Genomic DNA, 18522 nt, shown 5'->3' on the forward strand with positions numbered 1-18522 from the left:
ATTCCTAGACATAATTGACAGAGTACAATATATATATATATATATATATATAATATATATATATATATATAAAACAGTAATGATATATAATAATTGAGCAGATAAGCAATATAGAAATAAATTACAATGCAAAAATAAACAATCCTTAATAAGTAACAGTTCATAGAACTTTAAATGGAGAACAATAATAAAAAACAAATATATAAATGAAAAACAATGTTAATAAAATATTTTTAAATAAGTGACAATGCAATAAAATAAGAATGAATAACAAGTGATAAAGATCTATAAAATACAAAGCCAAAAAATAGATAAAACATTTTACAAATACAAACTACCAACCTTAACAATAACGGGTGAAATATATATATATATATATATATATATATATATATATATATATATATATATTATATACAAATAAATATGAATATAACATATATAAAACACATGGCAAATACAACAATAATAAATAACAACTGCAAAAATCATATAAATAAAGAAATACGAAGAGCTACAATTATTGGCAAAAGTGACTACAGCATACGTTATAATAAATTAATTACTTAATGCAAAGAAAGAAAAAAACATATTTATGCCATGTCCAAAGCACTCAACAAGGCCCCGATCTATTCTACACTATACTGGGAAGCAGTTAGCACACGTACCCTAATAATTGGTGCATTATCATTGAAGACGTCGAACTCGTCGCAGAAACCATTTCCAAGCCTGACCATTCTGGCGAGTGGACCGTGGAAGACATAGGAACGCTGGCAATGGCGTCTACTGAACAAGTCGCGTGATCGAGTCCTTGCCAAAGGAATACGGAAGTCCACTTATGATAGGAGCATCGGGCAATCCAGTTGTCCATTTACCAGTTTTTTCAGGATCAGAACATCCGCGACGCACCGCCTCGCTTGAAGATCAGGGAGAAGAAGATCAGCCTGCAGTCCAGCAATAGGGATTTCCCTGTAGAGCAGCCCCTGTCGAACGCCCACTATCCTTTAGAACATCCTATGCACAGCTTCCAGTTTCTCAATAAGACCCAGATGGTAGGGAGACCAGACAGGGCTAGCATACTCCAGGAGTTGACGCACAAAGGATGAGTACATGGTCTTCAAGACAATGGGATTTGTCATACCGCGGGTTGACCTAGTGATGAAGCCCAGCATCCTGTAAGCTCTTCTACATCGGTCGTTAACATGCTCATTGAATGAGAAGTCATATGAAAATGTAACACCCAGATCCTTTATCGAGGACACTCTTCCTAGAGGTTGGTCCTGTTCAATACTATACTGAAAATGGTGCAGGTTGTGCGAACGACCAAAGGTCATGACAGAGCACTTTGAAGAGTTTAGCTTCATGTTATTAGAAACGCAGCAATCCAATACATTATGGAGACTTATCTGTAGACGTGCAAAGTCCTCATCGTTGAACAATAAAAATCAATATCCCTTCTAAGAAGGATTCATGTAATGCAAGCGTGCTTATATTTAATTCAGAAGTATCTATACCATCTAAATTTTGACGGCTGCATCCAATATTTATAGGTAATATTTAGTAAAGAAATTATCTTTAAGTAGGTGGTAGTATTTAGCGTAATTTTCCGCAGGCATTATAGTTGACATGACTAATAGATGAAATAAAAATAATAAAACTGCTTTGGAGTTTTATTAAGAACCAATTGTCCGTGAAATATGTCAAAGATTAATTACTACCTGTTGCTCGTATCCTTTACAATAACTATCGCATCATATGATTTTATTATTCTATAGTTTCTCATAACTTTTATTTAATTTTTTATATGTATAAGTACTATTTTAAGTTCACACAGTTCATTTAAAACATTGGTCCCAGCTTTTGAAGGTAATCTATAATATATATTAAACGATTGTTCCATCTGTAGTATTTCACGTGGTCAATAATACAATGCAGGTGAATATCAACGCCTTGAGCGATAGGGGTTTTGTTTAGCAAAGCTCTGTTGTTTCCTAATCATTTATCGTCGGTAATGATTTTGATTCCATTCGTAAAAGTTTCACGGAAATTTACTACGATTACCTAATTTTCTTGTTAATGTAACAGAAAATTAAATTTTTCAGGAATTACAAAGAAACAGTAAGCCGAATATTTTAATATTCTAAACCTTTGTATTACATTACAATATACAATAACATAGATTTGTGAAAATCTCTTCTCAAATGCTGTACGTGTCATTGTAACTTTTGACTAGGTTTATGATTTAAAACTGAAGACAGTTAATTTATTTTGAGAAGGTTACTACACGGTATGGAATACAAGCGATCTGAAGAATCCAAATCTTGCCATATTTACTTTTTAAGTTAACAGAATAAACATTTTGTATGCTTTAAATAACACTATTAAAAAATACTCTCTAAAACCTCTAAAATGTACACTGAAACTATATTCTCGGTAAATTCGTATCGTATGGAATTCACATTTTAAGAATAATTATGTTTCTCATTGCATAATGAAGTTTGAAACGAATACTTTTTATAAACCCACTTAAAATACACTGTATGTTAAATATCACATTTATAATATGTTTGTAATTACCTAAAACATTCCGTTATTTAATAAATTGCTTGTACGATAGCAGTTCAATATCTATCAGTACAGCGTAAGATAATACTGATGTTATAATATACTGTTGAGATATTTTCATAGCATAACTGTATTTATACAAAAAGATAGTTATTAGCATAACCATTTTATTACTTTGGGAATAGATATAATACATGTGTATTCATAATATTTTAAAGTTTCGTAAGAAAAGTCATTTGTTTGCAATTTTATTTACTCAACAAGTTTCTTGCTACGTTCATAGTAACCCATAAGACTTATGTACAAATGTTTGTTTATACTCAGACGAGTTTGTGTAAGCATTTTATCTTTTTTTTTAATTTCCGAAAATACAATTTTAAATTTTTTTATTAATTATCTAATAATTTTATTATAATTAATGAGATAAAAATCTTAATTTTTTACCGTGACAATACTTAGGTACCGAAAGTAAAGCTTTATCACTCATAGCTCCAGTAAATATTAATATTCTCCCAGATAATTTTAAGAACAAACATTGATAGTAGTGTATACCTAACAGTATAAAGAAAAATGCTTTGCACATGCACAAGGAGTAGCATATTCCTAGCTAAAAATGTTCTCCCCCCCGGGACAAGAACAAAACTAACAAAAATACTGATATTTTCATGCAGTATTAAATATAAATACAATTTATGCATTTTTACTTATAGTACCACTAATAATTTAGATATTGACTGCAATTTCAACATAACTTAATTACTGTTGTTAGTTTTTATTAATTTTGAATACATAATTAAATAAAAAAAACTTATAGCTACTGCATCCAACAATGTCAAATTATTCTTTTACATTAGTGCAACTATTTTTATGTAAATTTTTGCATTTTAATAATGTGCTATCAAATAAAAAGAGAATGCCTTGTTTACAAAATAATTTTAATTCCTAGGCAATTTTTATGATTACGAAATGATTTGTTTGAACTTTGTACTTTTATATTATAGAACCAAGAATTTATTGACTATTAGAGGATAGATATATCTACACATTTCATAAAATGAAAATTTTATTACCGAATTAGCTATAAAAGAATGATAGGAATAACATGCTTCCATAAAAACGCCTGAAAAAATATAAGTGAGACCTCGATTGTAAAACTATGGTATTTTAAGAGTCATAAAAGAGCCATTCAGGAAATAAAAAGGAATACAATGTTTACATTGAACCATAATAAATCAGTCTCATTGTAGAGTTATGTCTCACATAGTCTGTTTATTCGTTTGTCTATCCTACACCGCAATTACTGTTATATAGTAAATATTGTACTTAACCTAATAAATAAAAATGACATCTTTGGAACTGAAAGTTGGCTGACCGTTAGCGCAGCCTACCACTTAAGGTGGCTGTAACATTGTTTTGTCACTCATTTATGAGCAAACCGATTATGCTAAAATCAATTGAAATTGTATTACATGACAGTAACACGTGGTATTATGTATCTAAGCAACACGTAAGATATTTCGATAAACATTTCATCCTTAAAATAAGTTCCACGTCAACTTGGAAATTTTCAATGTCCATAGATGAATTTTCTTTAGCATATTTATATTTACTATATTATGTATTTATACATTATTATATATAATATTAAATACTAGAATAAAAAAAAGTAAAAAAGTAAAGAATGTCTTATTTTACCAGGCGTAGTTAGGGCCAAGAAGCACTATCTAACACTTAACCTGGAATAGTTATTTTTCGGGAACCAACTCGATACTATGGCTTTGTTTTCTTTACGTTTAATGAATTTTTTTCATATTATTTTTTATATTGAATTATAATACATTTTTTAAAGATAAAGTCTCAAATTTACAGTTTTGGAATTTCTGATACAATAATAAAATATGATACTCGAGAATAAAAATGTCGGTTAGGACAAAATTAAGAATAAAATTAATCTTCTGTCAATAACGATGAGCCAGTTATTATTAATTTTATAGTAAAATGATCAAGATTATGAAATGGGAAGAATTTTATGTAATATTACTAATAACAAATATATCTCTATAAAAGTTAATTTGGATTAAACGATGACAGATCCGTTGAGACAGAAAAGTCTATAGGTGTAAATGTACTAGTAAAAGGTTGGCTCTTACCAAAGATGTATACTCATCACCACAGAGATTTTAGAAACTGGATTTTTAAAAGAAAAATACCACAACTGCGGCTTTAAAAGCCTATTTAAGTTTGGATTTTTGTTGAACAGTTATTGATTAAAAGAGGAATAAACAATTTCCAGGCTGTTCCAACTTTAAATCTATTTAATATTCTATTTCTAAAGAAGTTTAAGTGTCAGGAAATACATGTGATAGTTCCAAAAGATGTTGTTCCCAGCATCCGTGCTCTTGCAGACCTCTTAAATCTCATGACTATTTCGTTCAAAGAGAATTTTCATAGTAAAATATTAAAAGAAATATTAATGTAGTTTTAAAAACTCCAGAAATTGCAAGGAAGGGAAAATAATTGAATTGGTCATTTTAGAAACAGCATAAGTAAAAAAATCGAACTTTCTGAAAACGACAAAAAACTGATTTAGTATTTGCTGTCAGTATGAAAATGTGTTTAAAATTATATTATTTATCTTTGAGTTAATTTAAACACAACTTAGCAAACAACATTTTTTTTAATATATGAAACAATATTTTAAATAATTGACTTATGCTGTTTTTTTTGATTGAATTGAGGTAAAAAAAAATAATAACCAACTATTTTTGTTGAATTAATAAATTTTTAATACAAACATTAAAGCCTATCAATACCTAAATATTGTAAAACATTTTAAAAGAACTGTAAATAGATTATACATCAATTTGTTCATCATTTCCATCGTAAGTCTCCCAGGCGAAGATTGCTTCATAAAAAGATTAAACTTTCCTCATTTTCAGGTAGATAAGGTCTGAATTTTAAGATATCGTTCATTTTATTTTTGTTTATGGGGATATATCCCTTGGAGTAAATGTTTCCTGAAGGCAATAACAGGTTTCTGTTACTGTTTTCTTATGAGGAAAGTATGACATTGAATGCCGTCTCTTGCAAGAACTACTCCTGGTTTTGAATCTGAGTGTGTGAAGTGCATAAACTTTGAAAATGCCAAATTAAATTTTGTTGTCTCTTGGAATAGCTTTCCCGGGGGTTTCTTGAGATATTACATTTTTCTTAAAAAATTAGGCCACCAGCCTTTTACATGAGGAATATCATCGGAATCTGGTAGCCTTACTAAAAAATCAATTTTTCGCTGATGATTGTAAAATCAAAGCAGCAAGTTCTTTCAATGTGAATATTCTGTCACATTTTCTAAGTTTTCTTTTGGCCACACTGCAAAATCACGGTCACAGGGTAAGAATGAGTGAGTGACACTAAGGCATTGGCCAGTTGGATCAATGAATGGTTTTTTATTCTGGCCCCCGCATTCCGTCTGAGAAAAATATGAAGATTTTCAACACCTGCCATATGTTCTTCTAGGGCAATTAAGTATAAAGGTCCAGACTTCGTTTGGGCTTTTCCCCGGCAACACCTTCATGGTACATATAAAACACAGCAGTGTTGTCTTTCAAGTTATGTATGCAGAACAAACTCACAGTTAACTGCCGCAAATAGAAACTTTCTTGTATCGGGATAGTAGGCAGTTGTATATTCTGCATAAAATCAATGCATATACCACCAATTTTGCCTTCAACTATTGTTTACTGCAGTTGTAACTTGCTTGATTTTTTTTTGGAAAAAATTTTTAGCTCGCCTAATATGGGACAACTTGTTCTGCAACAAAAACATGTTTTGCAGTTTCATTAATGAACTTACTTTTTATTTTAACATCAAGAGCTTCACAGGTGCAGCATGTGTCTACCTGAGGGCGTTCAAAAGTGTACATTAAAGTCTTCTTTGAAGCTTTTAAGATAGTACTGACAGCCTACATCAATATCTGGGTGTGCCTGCCTGAATAACTTGAACATTTCAAGAACATTGAGCTGTTCATTAAGATAATGATATTCTTTAGAGCTGTAGTGAGCGATCTTGACTGGGAAAGATGCAATATGTGATTTATTAGCAGAAACCACACAGTTTCTAGTTTGGCAATTGCAGAAAAAGTTTTTCCACGTTTATCAATGGAAGATTTCCCCAATAACAGTAAGCTGTTTATTTCTGCGTATGCGGGCAGGAGTAAAAAAATAATGGAGTAATTTAATGCATAATTTTACTTACTTGCAATCATTTCCAGGTGTAAGTGCATCGATCTGTTTCCCTGTGTGAGAAACATAAGTCGAACCAGTCACTCTTGCTCTTTTTATAACACTTCAAACTTGTAGTTTTCTTTGTGTCTCTTGGCCCTTTTCCTTATAGTAATATTACAATTTTGACTTGTTACCGGTACTTCTAAATTTCATCTTACAAACAATAAGAAATAATGACAACAAAGTCAAGCTGACTGTGATTCACATTCACATTCACTACAGCTAGCCTCTGCAACTGCAAATAAATGGCATCAGCTGACTGCTCGGTCCATCTGATTCTAGCAGAAACAACACAAGTCACTGACTTATGCTGTTTCTGAAATGAGTTAAAATTTTATTATTATGCTATTAATAGTGATAGAATACATGACTTGTGTTGTTTTTGAAAACATGTATCTACATATGAAGATGTAAAAAACACTGCTAACTTAATTTCACAAAAAAAATGACTTGTGCTGTTTCTAAAATGACCGATTCAATTTGGGTTTTTAAATTGATAATATGTTTAAAATTAGTTTTATATCGACATTAAAAATAAGATAATCAACATAAATGAACAAACAATACAGTCATATTTGTAATATTTTATTATTTACGAGTAAATATTTTAAAATGTTTATGTTTCCAGTTGCTTTTATAGTATTCATAATAAATGGAAGGGGAAGGAATGTAACACGCAGGATGTAAAAATTTTTTTCAGTACTATTTTCGTTTTGCCTGTCTATCAGCAGGACAACTCAAGAATAAAATGTACTATATACTTGATATTTTGGATACATCAACAAAGTCTGTTGCGTGATACTTGGTGTGGCGAACTCCTATCTGAAATACTTGAGTATAGAATATTTTATGCTCAAAAGTACATTATTTCGAGCTCTAACGTAATTTTATGTCTGTTACCATGTAATGAAAAATACGACTATGTCAACCATATGTCTCATCAACGAACTTAGATACAGTTATGAAATTATGCATGAGCTTAAAATATAGGAAAGTGTGAGCGTAAAATACTAAGTTTTTAAAACTAACAAATAAGTTTTCCAGTTTACCACCGATATTAATTTAGAAAGCCATTTAATTTACCAAGTATTTTATATATTTAATATCAAATTCACTTACATTCCCAGCAAAATGCATTAAACACATGTTCTATTAGTTACCTAAAAATATCATCGTACCAAAACGCTCATGACTTGTAACTGTAGATATATTAAAATTACTTACCGATAATTTGATTATACAAATGTAGGTACATAATAAGAACGCTTTAGAAAAGAACACGAGAAGGAAGCGATTGTTCGCTAATATCACACTTTAGATGCAAAGTGGCTTCGGTTGATGACTAACCCGATAAACGACCCTTGTTCTTTTAACACGTGATAGCCATCGATTTGGTATATCTTCGGTATTCTTTATAAGATTATTATAAAACCTTTCATGTTTAGTTTAAAATATAACCTCTTGTGTCTAAATAAGTATGTGATAGAAACTAGTAAATGATTGCAGTTGTGTGAGTTGTACCAAATATATTTGGACAAAAAGCTATAAATATTTACAAAAGAAAACCTATTATGATTCACAATCAGGATTAAAGTATTGTTGTTTTCATTATGTAGCTAGTATTTGCTAATTACCTTAAAGTATGATATCTTCACTTCTAAACTTTCTGTAATGTTCAGAATGTTTTAACTATCAGAATATCTATTTTATAATTAATAATTGTAAACGTGCATCCTCATTTATTTATTTATCATTTATTAAAATTAATGTATCAGTAGCGCCGTAACTTACATAATTTGAAGTTGTAATGAACTGATGTTTCTTTTATTTTTTTTGGACACTGAAAATTAAAGCACGAAATTCATCAACAATGTTGTTTAAAAACAATCAAAAGTATACAATTCTTTTGTTTTACTGCTACTGGTATGCTAAGCATAGCGAAATTTCTTCTATTGATTTAGTTATAATTGTCATTGACATACTTTGCAATTACTAGCTTTTAACATGGAGTATAAGAATTTAGCGTATGAAAAATGAGGACACGATTTACAATGTAAAAACAAGTTTTAAATTTAAATTTGTTTGTCAGTTTTATCGTACATAAGATTACTAGTTGTAACTTTAATAATCAGATCTATTATGAATTGATTACTTAATCTATCGTTATAGTTTTACAATTCATTTTAATATATACTGCTATTTTAAATCAAAGGTCAATACATGAGACTAAAGTTGGTGTAGTTAATAGCTCTTAAAAATTATTGTGATGCATATGTGATATTATTTATTGTCGAGATAATACGATTATTTGTCGATGATGAATTTTTTACTTCTTTGTTAATTGCGAGGTATATACATTAATTGGGTTGCATTTATTAAATAACCCTAAAACACTTTTTAAAGTGGACTCTAATCTGTATTTAGCTTGCAATGTGACTTTATGCTAAAGTTTACACATCTGCCCGAGGAATCAAAGAGACAAGAAACAGGAAAGATCGTAAAGTATACATTATACTCAGCTTAATAGATAAATAGATATCTCAGCTGAGAGACAGTAAACCCTATCATTCAAGAAGCTGGAACATTTATATACAGCAAATTATAACTAAATTATAGTCATTCCATGGGGTTTTAATGACGGAATAGATTATTTAAAATGTGTTACGGGTAAATAGAAATGTAATAAAAATCTCGTAGAATCAAATCTCAAATCCATTAGAATGAAGTTTTTGCACTAAATGACTATTAAAACATCTTTAAATTTATATTTGCGTTCATTGTTGTAAAAAAAAAACTCGAATATAAATCAATATTAAATTGGATCTTCAAATAACGAGGAGATTTCATACGTTAGTAATGTAAAGTGTACCGATGTGTGGTGGAAACTGCTATTTCTACCTCTAACTTGACTTACGAAGTAAAAGACAGAATCACGCCTTAAACTGTGTATAATAAATAATTTTCAATAAAACAATCTAAAATTAAAGCTAACGATAAGAATGCTGAACATAAGGCTGCGAATATGTGTATAATATTCCAATACAGAAATTGTTTGTCTGTTTTTAAGAGCGGCTTTTGTAGTCTCCAGATTGATGAAACCTATGAACATAGGAGATGATCTCCTATGAGAGTAGCCCTTTGAACAGGGCTAGGATATGTCTGTATATTTCTTATAATGTTTCTGAAAATAGGGAGTGTAAATCAATACTGATATTCTTACAGTTCCGAATACCACTTTTTGTTACTTTAGAATAAGAAACTCGAGTTATTAGATTTGATCTAATAACTAATGTGGGAATAACATAAATATTAGCACCATGATAGACCTGCATTACTTTTTAAAGTTAATTATTGCCCACATATTCCTACAATCCGAAGCTTATGACGCAGTGAGGTATAGGATCGACACACACACACACACACACACACACACGCGCGCGCACACACACACACGCACACACACACACACACACACACACACACACACACACACACACACACACACACACACACACACACACACACACACACACACACACATATATATATATATATATATATATTATATTCAAGACTGAAATCGGCCTATTAACAGAATACCAATCAGGAACAAGGAAGTATATTTAGTATAAGGTGTACGCTAAACTGTTACTTGCAGTAACGTTAATTTATGTTGAACTCACACAGAGACGCTCCTCATCTCGCAAACCATTACACAGCGTCATTACACGCCGCTGCCATTTTACACGTCTTGGCTCCAATCTGCTGAGTAATGAACTGCTAAATGCGCCTTCAATCGTTGAACCTCATTAGTGAGTAATTAATTTCTTTCATCGTCTTCTTTCATCACCCCGACCTTAACGGGTATGATAATATAACTGGGAATCGTTTAAACGCTTATTTTTGAAGGGTTATTCAGGATTAATTGGAGCTCTTTAACATAAAATATTTATATATTTCATTGTGTGTTGAAATAAGAACACAAACATTAAATCCTTTGAAATAAATATATTTATAATATTATTACAAACAATGTATTTTTTGTGGAGTCACCTGATGATGAAACCTTTGGATTCGAAAGGCCTTAACCAAAGAAAATAAGTTGAAAAAGTATTATATTACTTACATTTAGTGGTATTTATAATATTATGGTAGTTGCACTATATATATGATTACTTTTTTAAATCATTGTTCGCCACAAATTAGTTATAGGCAAGTCAAAAGTCATTTACACCATGTAAATGATTATTATAATACGTTCATATATTCCAGTAAGAGTGAGTGAAGAAAAACAGCTATACATAGCTCCATTAACTCAAAAATGTATATCTCTTTAAGTAGTGTGTGATATATTTCGAATGTATTTGTTTATGTCCCATTGCGATTGTTAAAATTATATTCACCCAATACCATTTATAATAAACATTTACAAAATCTTGAATTTTCGTTATAATTTCTTTCTGGCCTCTTACATTTAACCATCTCTGCTACAATATTTAATACTAGATATATTTCATCAGATAAAACTGTTCGTTATCTTTAAAATAAGATACAGAAGATAATTTATGCTCACTTTTCAGTTTTACCTTCACATTTTTAGCGTACGCCCATCATTGGGGTTACGCTTAGCAGGATTAAAGCCTTACTCAGTAGGCTGACACAATCCTATTTTGTCTGCCAGGGGATGTGAACATTTATTTTCTGCATGATCACTTGATTTTCTGTCATATCTATAATTTATTAACCTATAAACTTTACATTGTCCACGCAACCTCAGCGAAGATTGTTGCACATTTGTGATGTAGCATACTCGTACCTTAATTAACAAGAAAACTGAAAACCCTCAGAGATAAGTTTTCTCAAATAGTGTCACGTATTCCTTGTATATTTCAACAAATTGTTTTCAAAGTTTTAAGATACGTAAACACATTTCTTGCGTATTCGTTGTTACCACAGTATTGTAGTAGTACATACGTGGTTATGCTATGAGTTGGAAAAAGAAATACATGAAAAGTATTAATTAAATTTAAAAATACACATTTTCGAGCTTTTCTGTATTATTAATCTTAAGAATTTTAAATTACAATGAATAAGATATATAAACAGTAATAATACAGTTTTAAAATACCAGTACATGACTAAATTGAGTGCAATAGTTTCTGGGAAGAAGACGGTAGTAAATCGAGCAGCACGATGTAAGGGCGTGGACAATATTGGCCAACCATGCTACTCAAACGTTAGTAATGTGCCGGTGAGTGTTCTTGTGTTGAGATAACAGCGTGGATAGCTTATTGCTTGACCTGGTGTGGAATTATAATTTATTAACTTATTCTATTCAGCAAGTCTGTTTTTGCGAGAAGTAATAAAGTTTTCTATGTAAACGTACTGTCCTTGAGAACATATTTCTTATAACTCTAAGAAGAGTAATATCATTAATTATTCAATGATCGTTTTATAATAAATATTTAGTCAATAAAAAATAATTTATTACGCTTTCATATATGTCAGTAAAGGGGAAAGTAAAATAAAGTTTTATATGCATCGTGCCTTTAATAAAATTATATAAAATGTATTTGAAATTACATTACAAAGTGTACAAATTATCTTTGTAAACACTTTTAAATAATAAATAAACAATTATAAACTTTTAGAAAAATAGTACATCTCGGTTAATACAAATACAATCACTATTCCACTCAAAAACAGTTTTAAAATAAATTCAGGTGATTGATATAACTCATTCTTGAAATATAACTAAATTTAAAAGAATGTTGAATTAAATATTGGTATAGTAAGTTATGGGCAAGATTATTCTTCCATGAAATGCAGAAGAACTAATAATAAATTTTGGAAAATTGAAAGAAATGTAATAACTGTTAAATTTGGAATTATTAATTAATAATTACATTAGTACAGGTTGTAACATAAAGGTTGGGCTGGCTATGCATTTTTAAATTCTGTATGTGATTCTAAGCTGAAAATAAAGAATACCTATTTCCAATTCTGGTCGCTTACGCCTTGACGGATACCGTTGAAGCAAGTATCTTTGGAATTGCATTACAAGTTTCCAAATAGTTTTTTTCTAGTACATTTTTCTAAATTTATACTGTTTTTTGTTTGACTTTAAAGATTTTCAACAGACTCTATTTTTTAATATTAAAGAAAATAACACATTTTTTATTTCCGTCTTACCTATTAAAACCGGTATGCCAAATTTACATTTCTTTAGCTTTACTAGTTTTAGCGATAATAGTTTGTTAATAAAAGAAATGGAGACTAGTGGCTAAACATAACGGAAATCGACCATAAATTAGTGTCCATTTATAGCTCAGAATCATACATAAAATTTTAAAATACCTAACTAGCACAACCTTTTAGTTACTTCCTGTATAGGAACGAGCTCAAAGATACTGATGATGTGAGAAAGCTGGTCATGTTCGGATGATAATGGATCCGATTTCTGTACAACCGTCTGGTGGCATCCATTGATGGTTGTATTGTAAGATAATTAGAGATGCAAATATTTTTGATCTTAATTTCATGGTTTAATTTTATGGTTTTTAACAAAGAAAAAACATCATTAATATAGGTTAACAAGTTTATAACGTTGTTTGCGAAAGAAAAGGAAAAAGGATCACTTGATTTTTTTTGTAACAAAACAACGAAAATTTGACTGTGCAATGATAGTGAAATATTAATTATACTCATCAATCAGTCTATGCCCCCACGCTTCTCCGCAGCCCTTGAGTAAACATCACGCCATCCTAACTCAGTTTCCCTGTACACATTGAACAGAGCCGGGCTTATCTGTTTATACCGGGCTCGATAGTTTATCTTAGGAAATACTATGTTTTAACCCAAAGCTAAATGTCTTACAATATTCTGGCCAAAGAAACAAAAGAATAGATAAATAATTTAGGTAAGTGAAAAGTGTCTTTGAATTTGAAAAGCAGTACACCTCTTCAAGTAATTCTAAGTATTAATTTAAAATATATGAATAAATGTTAAATCATTGTATGATTCTCTATAACTCTATAACCCCTAGACAAACCCAAATTTATAACTTTATAAAAATATCCAAGCGTAGCTATAAAAGACTCCTACTTAAAATCTAGAAACGAAAACGTACAAATCTTAACTTTTTCAGGAATTGTGTGAAAAAATAAGTTAGGAAACTTGTTACGCACTTTGCAAGGGCGTTATATTCATGCATATTTTGACATAAAATATTAGAAAGAAAGGAAATTAGAAAATAAATTATTAGCTGAGCGTTTGTGAAGCCTATCACTCAATAGGCTGAAGATATATGAATTCTATATGACGGATGTTGAATGCACCATCATCGAGGTGCATGTCACACTATAGTATTTGGTAACATTGGCAAAAATAAATTTGTATAATGAATACATTTGTAAGAAAAACCGAGTACAATCGTGTGCGATCCCAATATGAGACCTATTAATACCTGAGTCACACATTGAAATGAGCCATAGACTTGCTGCTTTGCACGAAATCTCAGCAATGTTCTACACGTGGCATATGTTGTATCGTAATCCAACCTTGTAATTAAAAGAAATATATTCGGCCAGACAAGATAAATTTTGAAGATGTCTGAATTAATTATAGCTGCATGATAAAAGTACGTTTAGTATAACATTTACGTAAGCTAGAACCTTTAGGGTCTATTTTAAACAATGGACTAAGATATACCGTCGTTCATAAAGTAGTTTTTGTTTCAATTACAAACCTTTGAAGAAACATAGTTTCTTGCCAATTTTGTACTGAGGGAATATATATATATATATATATATATATATATATATATATATATATATATATATATATATATATATATATATATATATATATATATATATATATACAAGCTTGAAATAATGAGTTCGATTCATAAGAATTGTCCACGTGTAAGTGTGTTATAATAATGATATTTTGAACCAGGCAGTGTAAAATAGTTGACGTTATTGGAACAGTGCGGCAGATTACTATACTGGAAAATATTCCTAACTTGCCTGCGAGTTGGGGAACTGACATATTCTCGTTAACAGAGTAATACAAAATTTTGAGTAAGCCCCAATATGTCATGACTACTTCCAACGTTAAACAAGTATCCCCTTTTAACCTTGTGTCGCACATAATTTTTTCTATGTAAGGCTTGTTAATCTAGCACTATCTTATAACATAGACTTTCACCGCCTTACAAATTTCTATCTTTTAACTGTATCCATGTAAGTCAATTCAGTTTATATTTTATTAATTGTCAATTCTACTTTTGTGACCAAAACGTTTCTCTTCAGTCAGCAAAACTATGTATTACAGCCCATTAATTTAATCAATGGTAGAGGTAGTTGACAATAGTAGATCATAATTGAATTTTTTCTACAGCTGCAACAATACAGGACACATTAATATTTAACTTTCATAACAAAAATGTTCGTTTTCAGCTTATAACACTTTTAAAACTTATGGTCAATTAAATTGTTCATTATATTAATATTAGTATTTAATAGAACTCGTAAGAATTTGGCACATGAATTTAATCCTTAAAAAGGTATTTAGTACCTATAAATATTAAATTTACTATTAAAAGTTTTAGAAACAAAGACCTCCCTAACCAATTGCTTCTTACAAATGACTAATCTCTTAAGAGTTAAAAAAAACTAATTTGGTACATTTTATATAACATTTAAAGATACACAATATCCACCAAGATTGATGAAAAATAAATATAGTATTATGCTCTATCAAAATGTTATTATCTATGAACACAAAATAAATAAAAATTACTGGTAATAATTAAATCTTTATGAATTGAAACCGTAGTTAAATATATCTGTACCCATAGAGTAATAATGTTATTCGTCATAATTAGTATTATACTTTCCAAACATGTTTTATTAATTCATTTTATAACAAACTGTTCCTAAACAGTTTACTCAGACAAAAGAGAGATATTTAAATGACAAGTTTAATTCTTGAGTCTACGAAGAAATTAGGTGCTCGAAAAGAGTGATACACAATTCAAAATCAAACGACTTGGCTCCTAAACTTTCTTTTGGTTTAAGACCGGTTGTAAAACAAAAGTTTTTGTGATAAATATATAAAAAAGTTGTTTTGCTAAAGTTGGAAACATTTTTGTAAACGTTGGAATTCGTTTAGATTCATTTGGTATGCTGCGAAAGAAGATATTAGGTATAATCTTTCGTCCCGAGCATTTAAAATTGGTGAAATATGAAATAAATGGTATGCAAAATATGTCCCATGATAGAAAATTAGTTTGGTATAAGGCAGATAATTAATGTTTTCGTGAAGGTTTTTAACAAATGTTAATTCCAAATCAAACACGGTTAATTTGTAACCCTTCTAATGTCAAAAACGCACAACATTATCATCGAAGAAACCAGTTGTTTATAACGATAAAATTGGTAGTATGACAAAACTAAATGAAATAATTTACATAAAACATTTGAGGCTCCATGAGAAATTTATCTATGTGGTCATGATCTACATCGCAGCAGTCATTCATTACATATAATTATTTTTGTGGATTACTCGTACATCATGGATTTTTAGAGGAAAACATATTAAAATACTTGTGTAGGACATTATTACTAAAAAAATATATACCAATCACATACCATAAATCATTTACGAAAATTTCATATTGTCTATGCCAGTATTTTGTATTATTATTTATAAGTATTTTTTATTATTATTTAAAGGACAATTTCCCCATAGTAAGGATGGGAATACATTCTTTGCATTATGAAAATTTAACTGTTGAGACCTGTTTTACTACAGAAATGAACAATTTTTCAACAATTTTTCACGTGCAGCCGTTTGTATGTTGGATATTCAGCTATCTTTGTAAATTACATAAAATATTTATGTTTGAGTTGCACCACAAGTTTTATCATCATATACACCACGTATTTACGTAATTATAATTGAACGTTTTTTTGTAAGGTAATTCCTTACCAAGATGAATAAAATTGCATAATATGTGCTATCTTACATTAAACAATTTATTGAAATCTTAACACTTAGGTGAACCCAAGGAACATCACATTTACTGAAGGACAAAGTTGGAAAAGCTGAGTTCAATGTGATGGGTCTGGTTAATGCGCCAGAAAATGGCCTGCAACTTCCTTCCGTTTTCTGTCACACTGTCTCACAAGAACGATGGAAATGGACTTAATAATTGTTATGCATTTTCTTAGCGTCTAATTTCATTCATTAAAATGTCATATCTGGGTGAAAAGTTTCATAAAGTAATCGTTTAAACTAATAAAGTTTTGTTTAGTACATGCTTGTATTATTATTCGTTATTACTTAAAGCAAATAATTTATTTGTTACAAATTTATGAAATAGCTAATAAATCTTGAAGAAACGTATAAAATGAGGCATATATTTATCTTTAGTATTATTTATAAGAACTACTGTTTATTTAATTTTAAAATATATTTATACACATTACACTCAGCTAATAATCTGAATGATTGAAAGTTCTAATAAAATAACAATATTGAGTTATAAAACGTAATACGAACACAATCATAAATATACTGTAATTATAGTAGATGTAGTAATGCAGTCTGACTCTTGTTTTCACTTGTTGGGCAAGAGAAAGAAATCGTAGTCCCATATTTAACGTGAAATCGAAAAATCCAAAACTTATTGCATTTTTAGTTTTAACTGTGAATTTTGTATTGATTGTATTTTAAATTAAAGAACCGATAGCAGCCATCCAAATTCTATTAACTAAAAGTGCATACATCTGATTGTAAGATAGTTAAACATACTATAAGTTTGGTCACTATCACATCATTAACCTGGCCCGCAATAGTAAATATATAACTATTGATAACGTACTAAAGAATAAATTTTAATAATCTTTTAAGTTGATTGTTTACTTATAACACTATGTTTCCAAAATTCAACGGGTTTATGTTTTTTCGAGAGTAATGTACCATTTTCTTTTCATTTATTTACTTTCATAATATTGATCTTTCCCACTACCAACACGAAGTCCTCTATTACTACGCATTAGATATTTACTATGTCAATTGCGTACACAAATTTATTTATTTAAAAACACTACTATATCTGGGTTCTTTCAATATCTCTCTTTTCCTCAGTGGCAATGAACGACACTTATATTGATTATCAGGTAAATTTTATAGAAATCTGCTTATTGTAATCGCTCTCACGACGGCATTTCTACGATTTAAAAAAGTTGCTTAAAATATGTGCCCCAGGATTTAAAAATACCAATCCGAAAATGTATATATATATATATATATATATATATATATATATATATATATATATATATATATATACATTTGTATGGGGTTTTTTAAGAAAAACGCGAGCTTGTGAAATCGATAACTGCCGTAATTATTTTAAATATCCAGATTAAGTTTTGTACAGGCAGTATTTATATATAAACTTAATGTGTTCATTAGTCATTTTAACCCTAGAAAAGTTCTAAAATGGAGGGTGTTCACATTAGACTTCTAAGAAAATTACGGGAACATATTTGTGAACACAATTGTTACCGGTGTTCCTATTAGATGCAGACCAAACTTCGTACATAGACAGTTCTATGTATAGTTTTGCAGCCATGTTACTTTTAATTGGATAAGTCTATTA

At 29.7% G+C, this 18522-nt stretch overlaps 1 protein-coding gene across 1 annotated transcript; it reads right to left on the reverse strand.

Moving 5' to 3' along the window:
- Positions 1-1004: 1004 nt before the first annotated feature.
- LOC124368253 lies at positions 1005-1364 on the reverse strand. Its single transcript, XM_046825528.1, has one exon. It carries the CDS (start codon positions 1362-1364, stop codon positions 1005-1007), a length of 360 nt encoding a protein of 119 aa, XP_046681484.1.
- Positions 1365-18522: the final 17158 nt, after the last annotated feature.

The sequence above is a fragment of the Homalodisca vitripennis genome, chromosome 8 (assembly GCF_021130785.1).
Source record: "Homalodisca vitripennis isolate AUS2020 chromosome 8, UT_GWSS_2.1, whole genome shotgun sequence".
NCBI classification, from domain to species: Eukaryota; Metazoa; Arthropoda; class Insecta; order Hemiptera; family Cicadellidae; genus Homalodisca; species Homalodisca vitripennis.

Excerpts from the sequence above, each read along its gene's own strand:
- LOC124368253 (XM_046825528.1), bottom strand. The coding sequence starts at position 1,364 with ATGAAGCTAAACTCTTCAAAGTGCTCTGTCATGACCTTTGGTCGTTCG.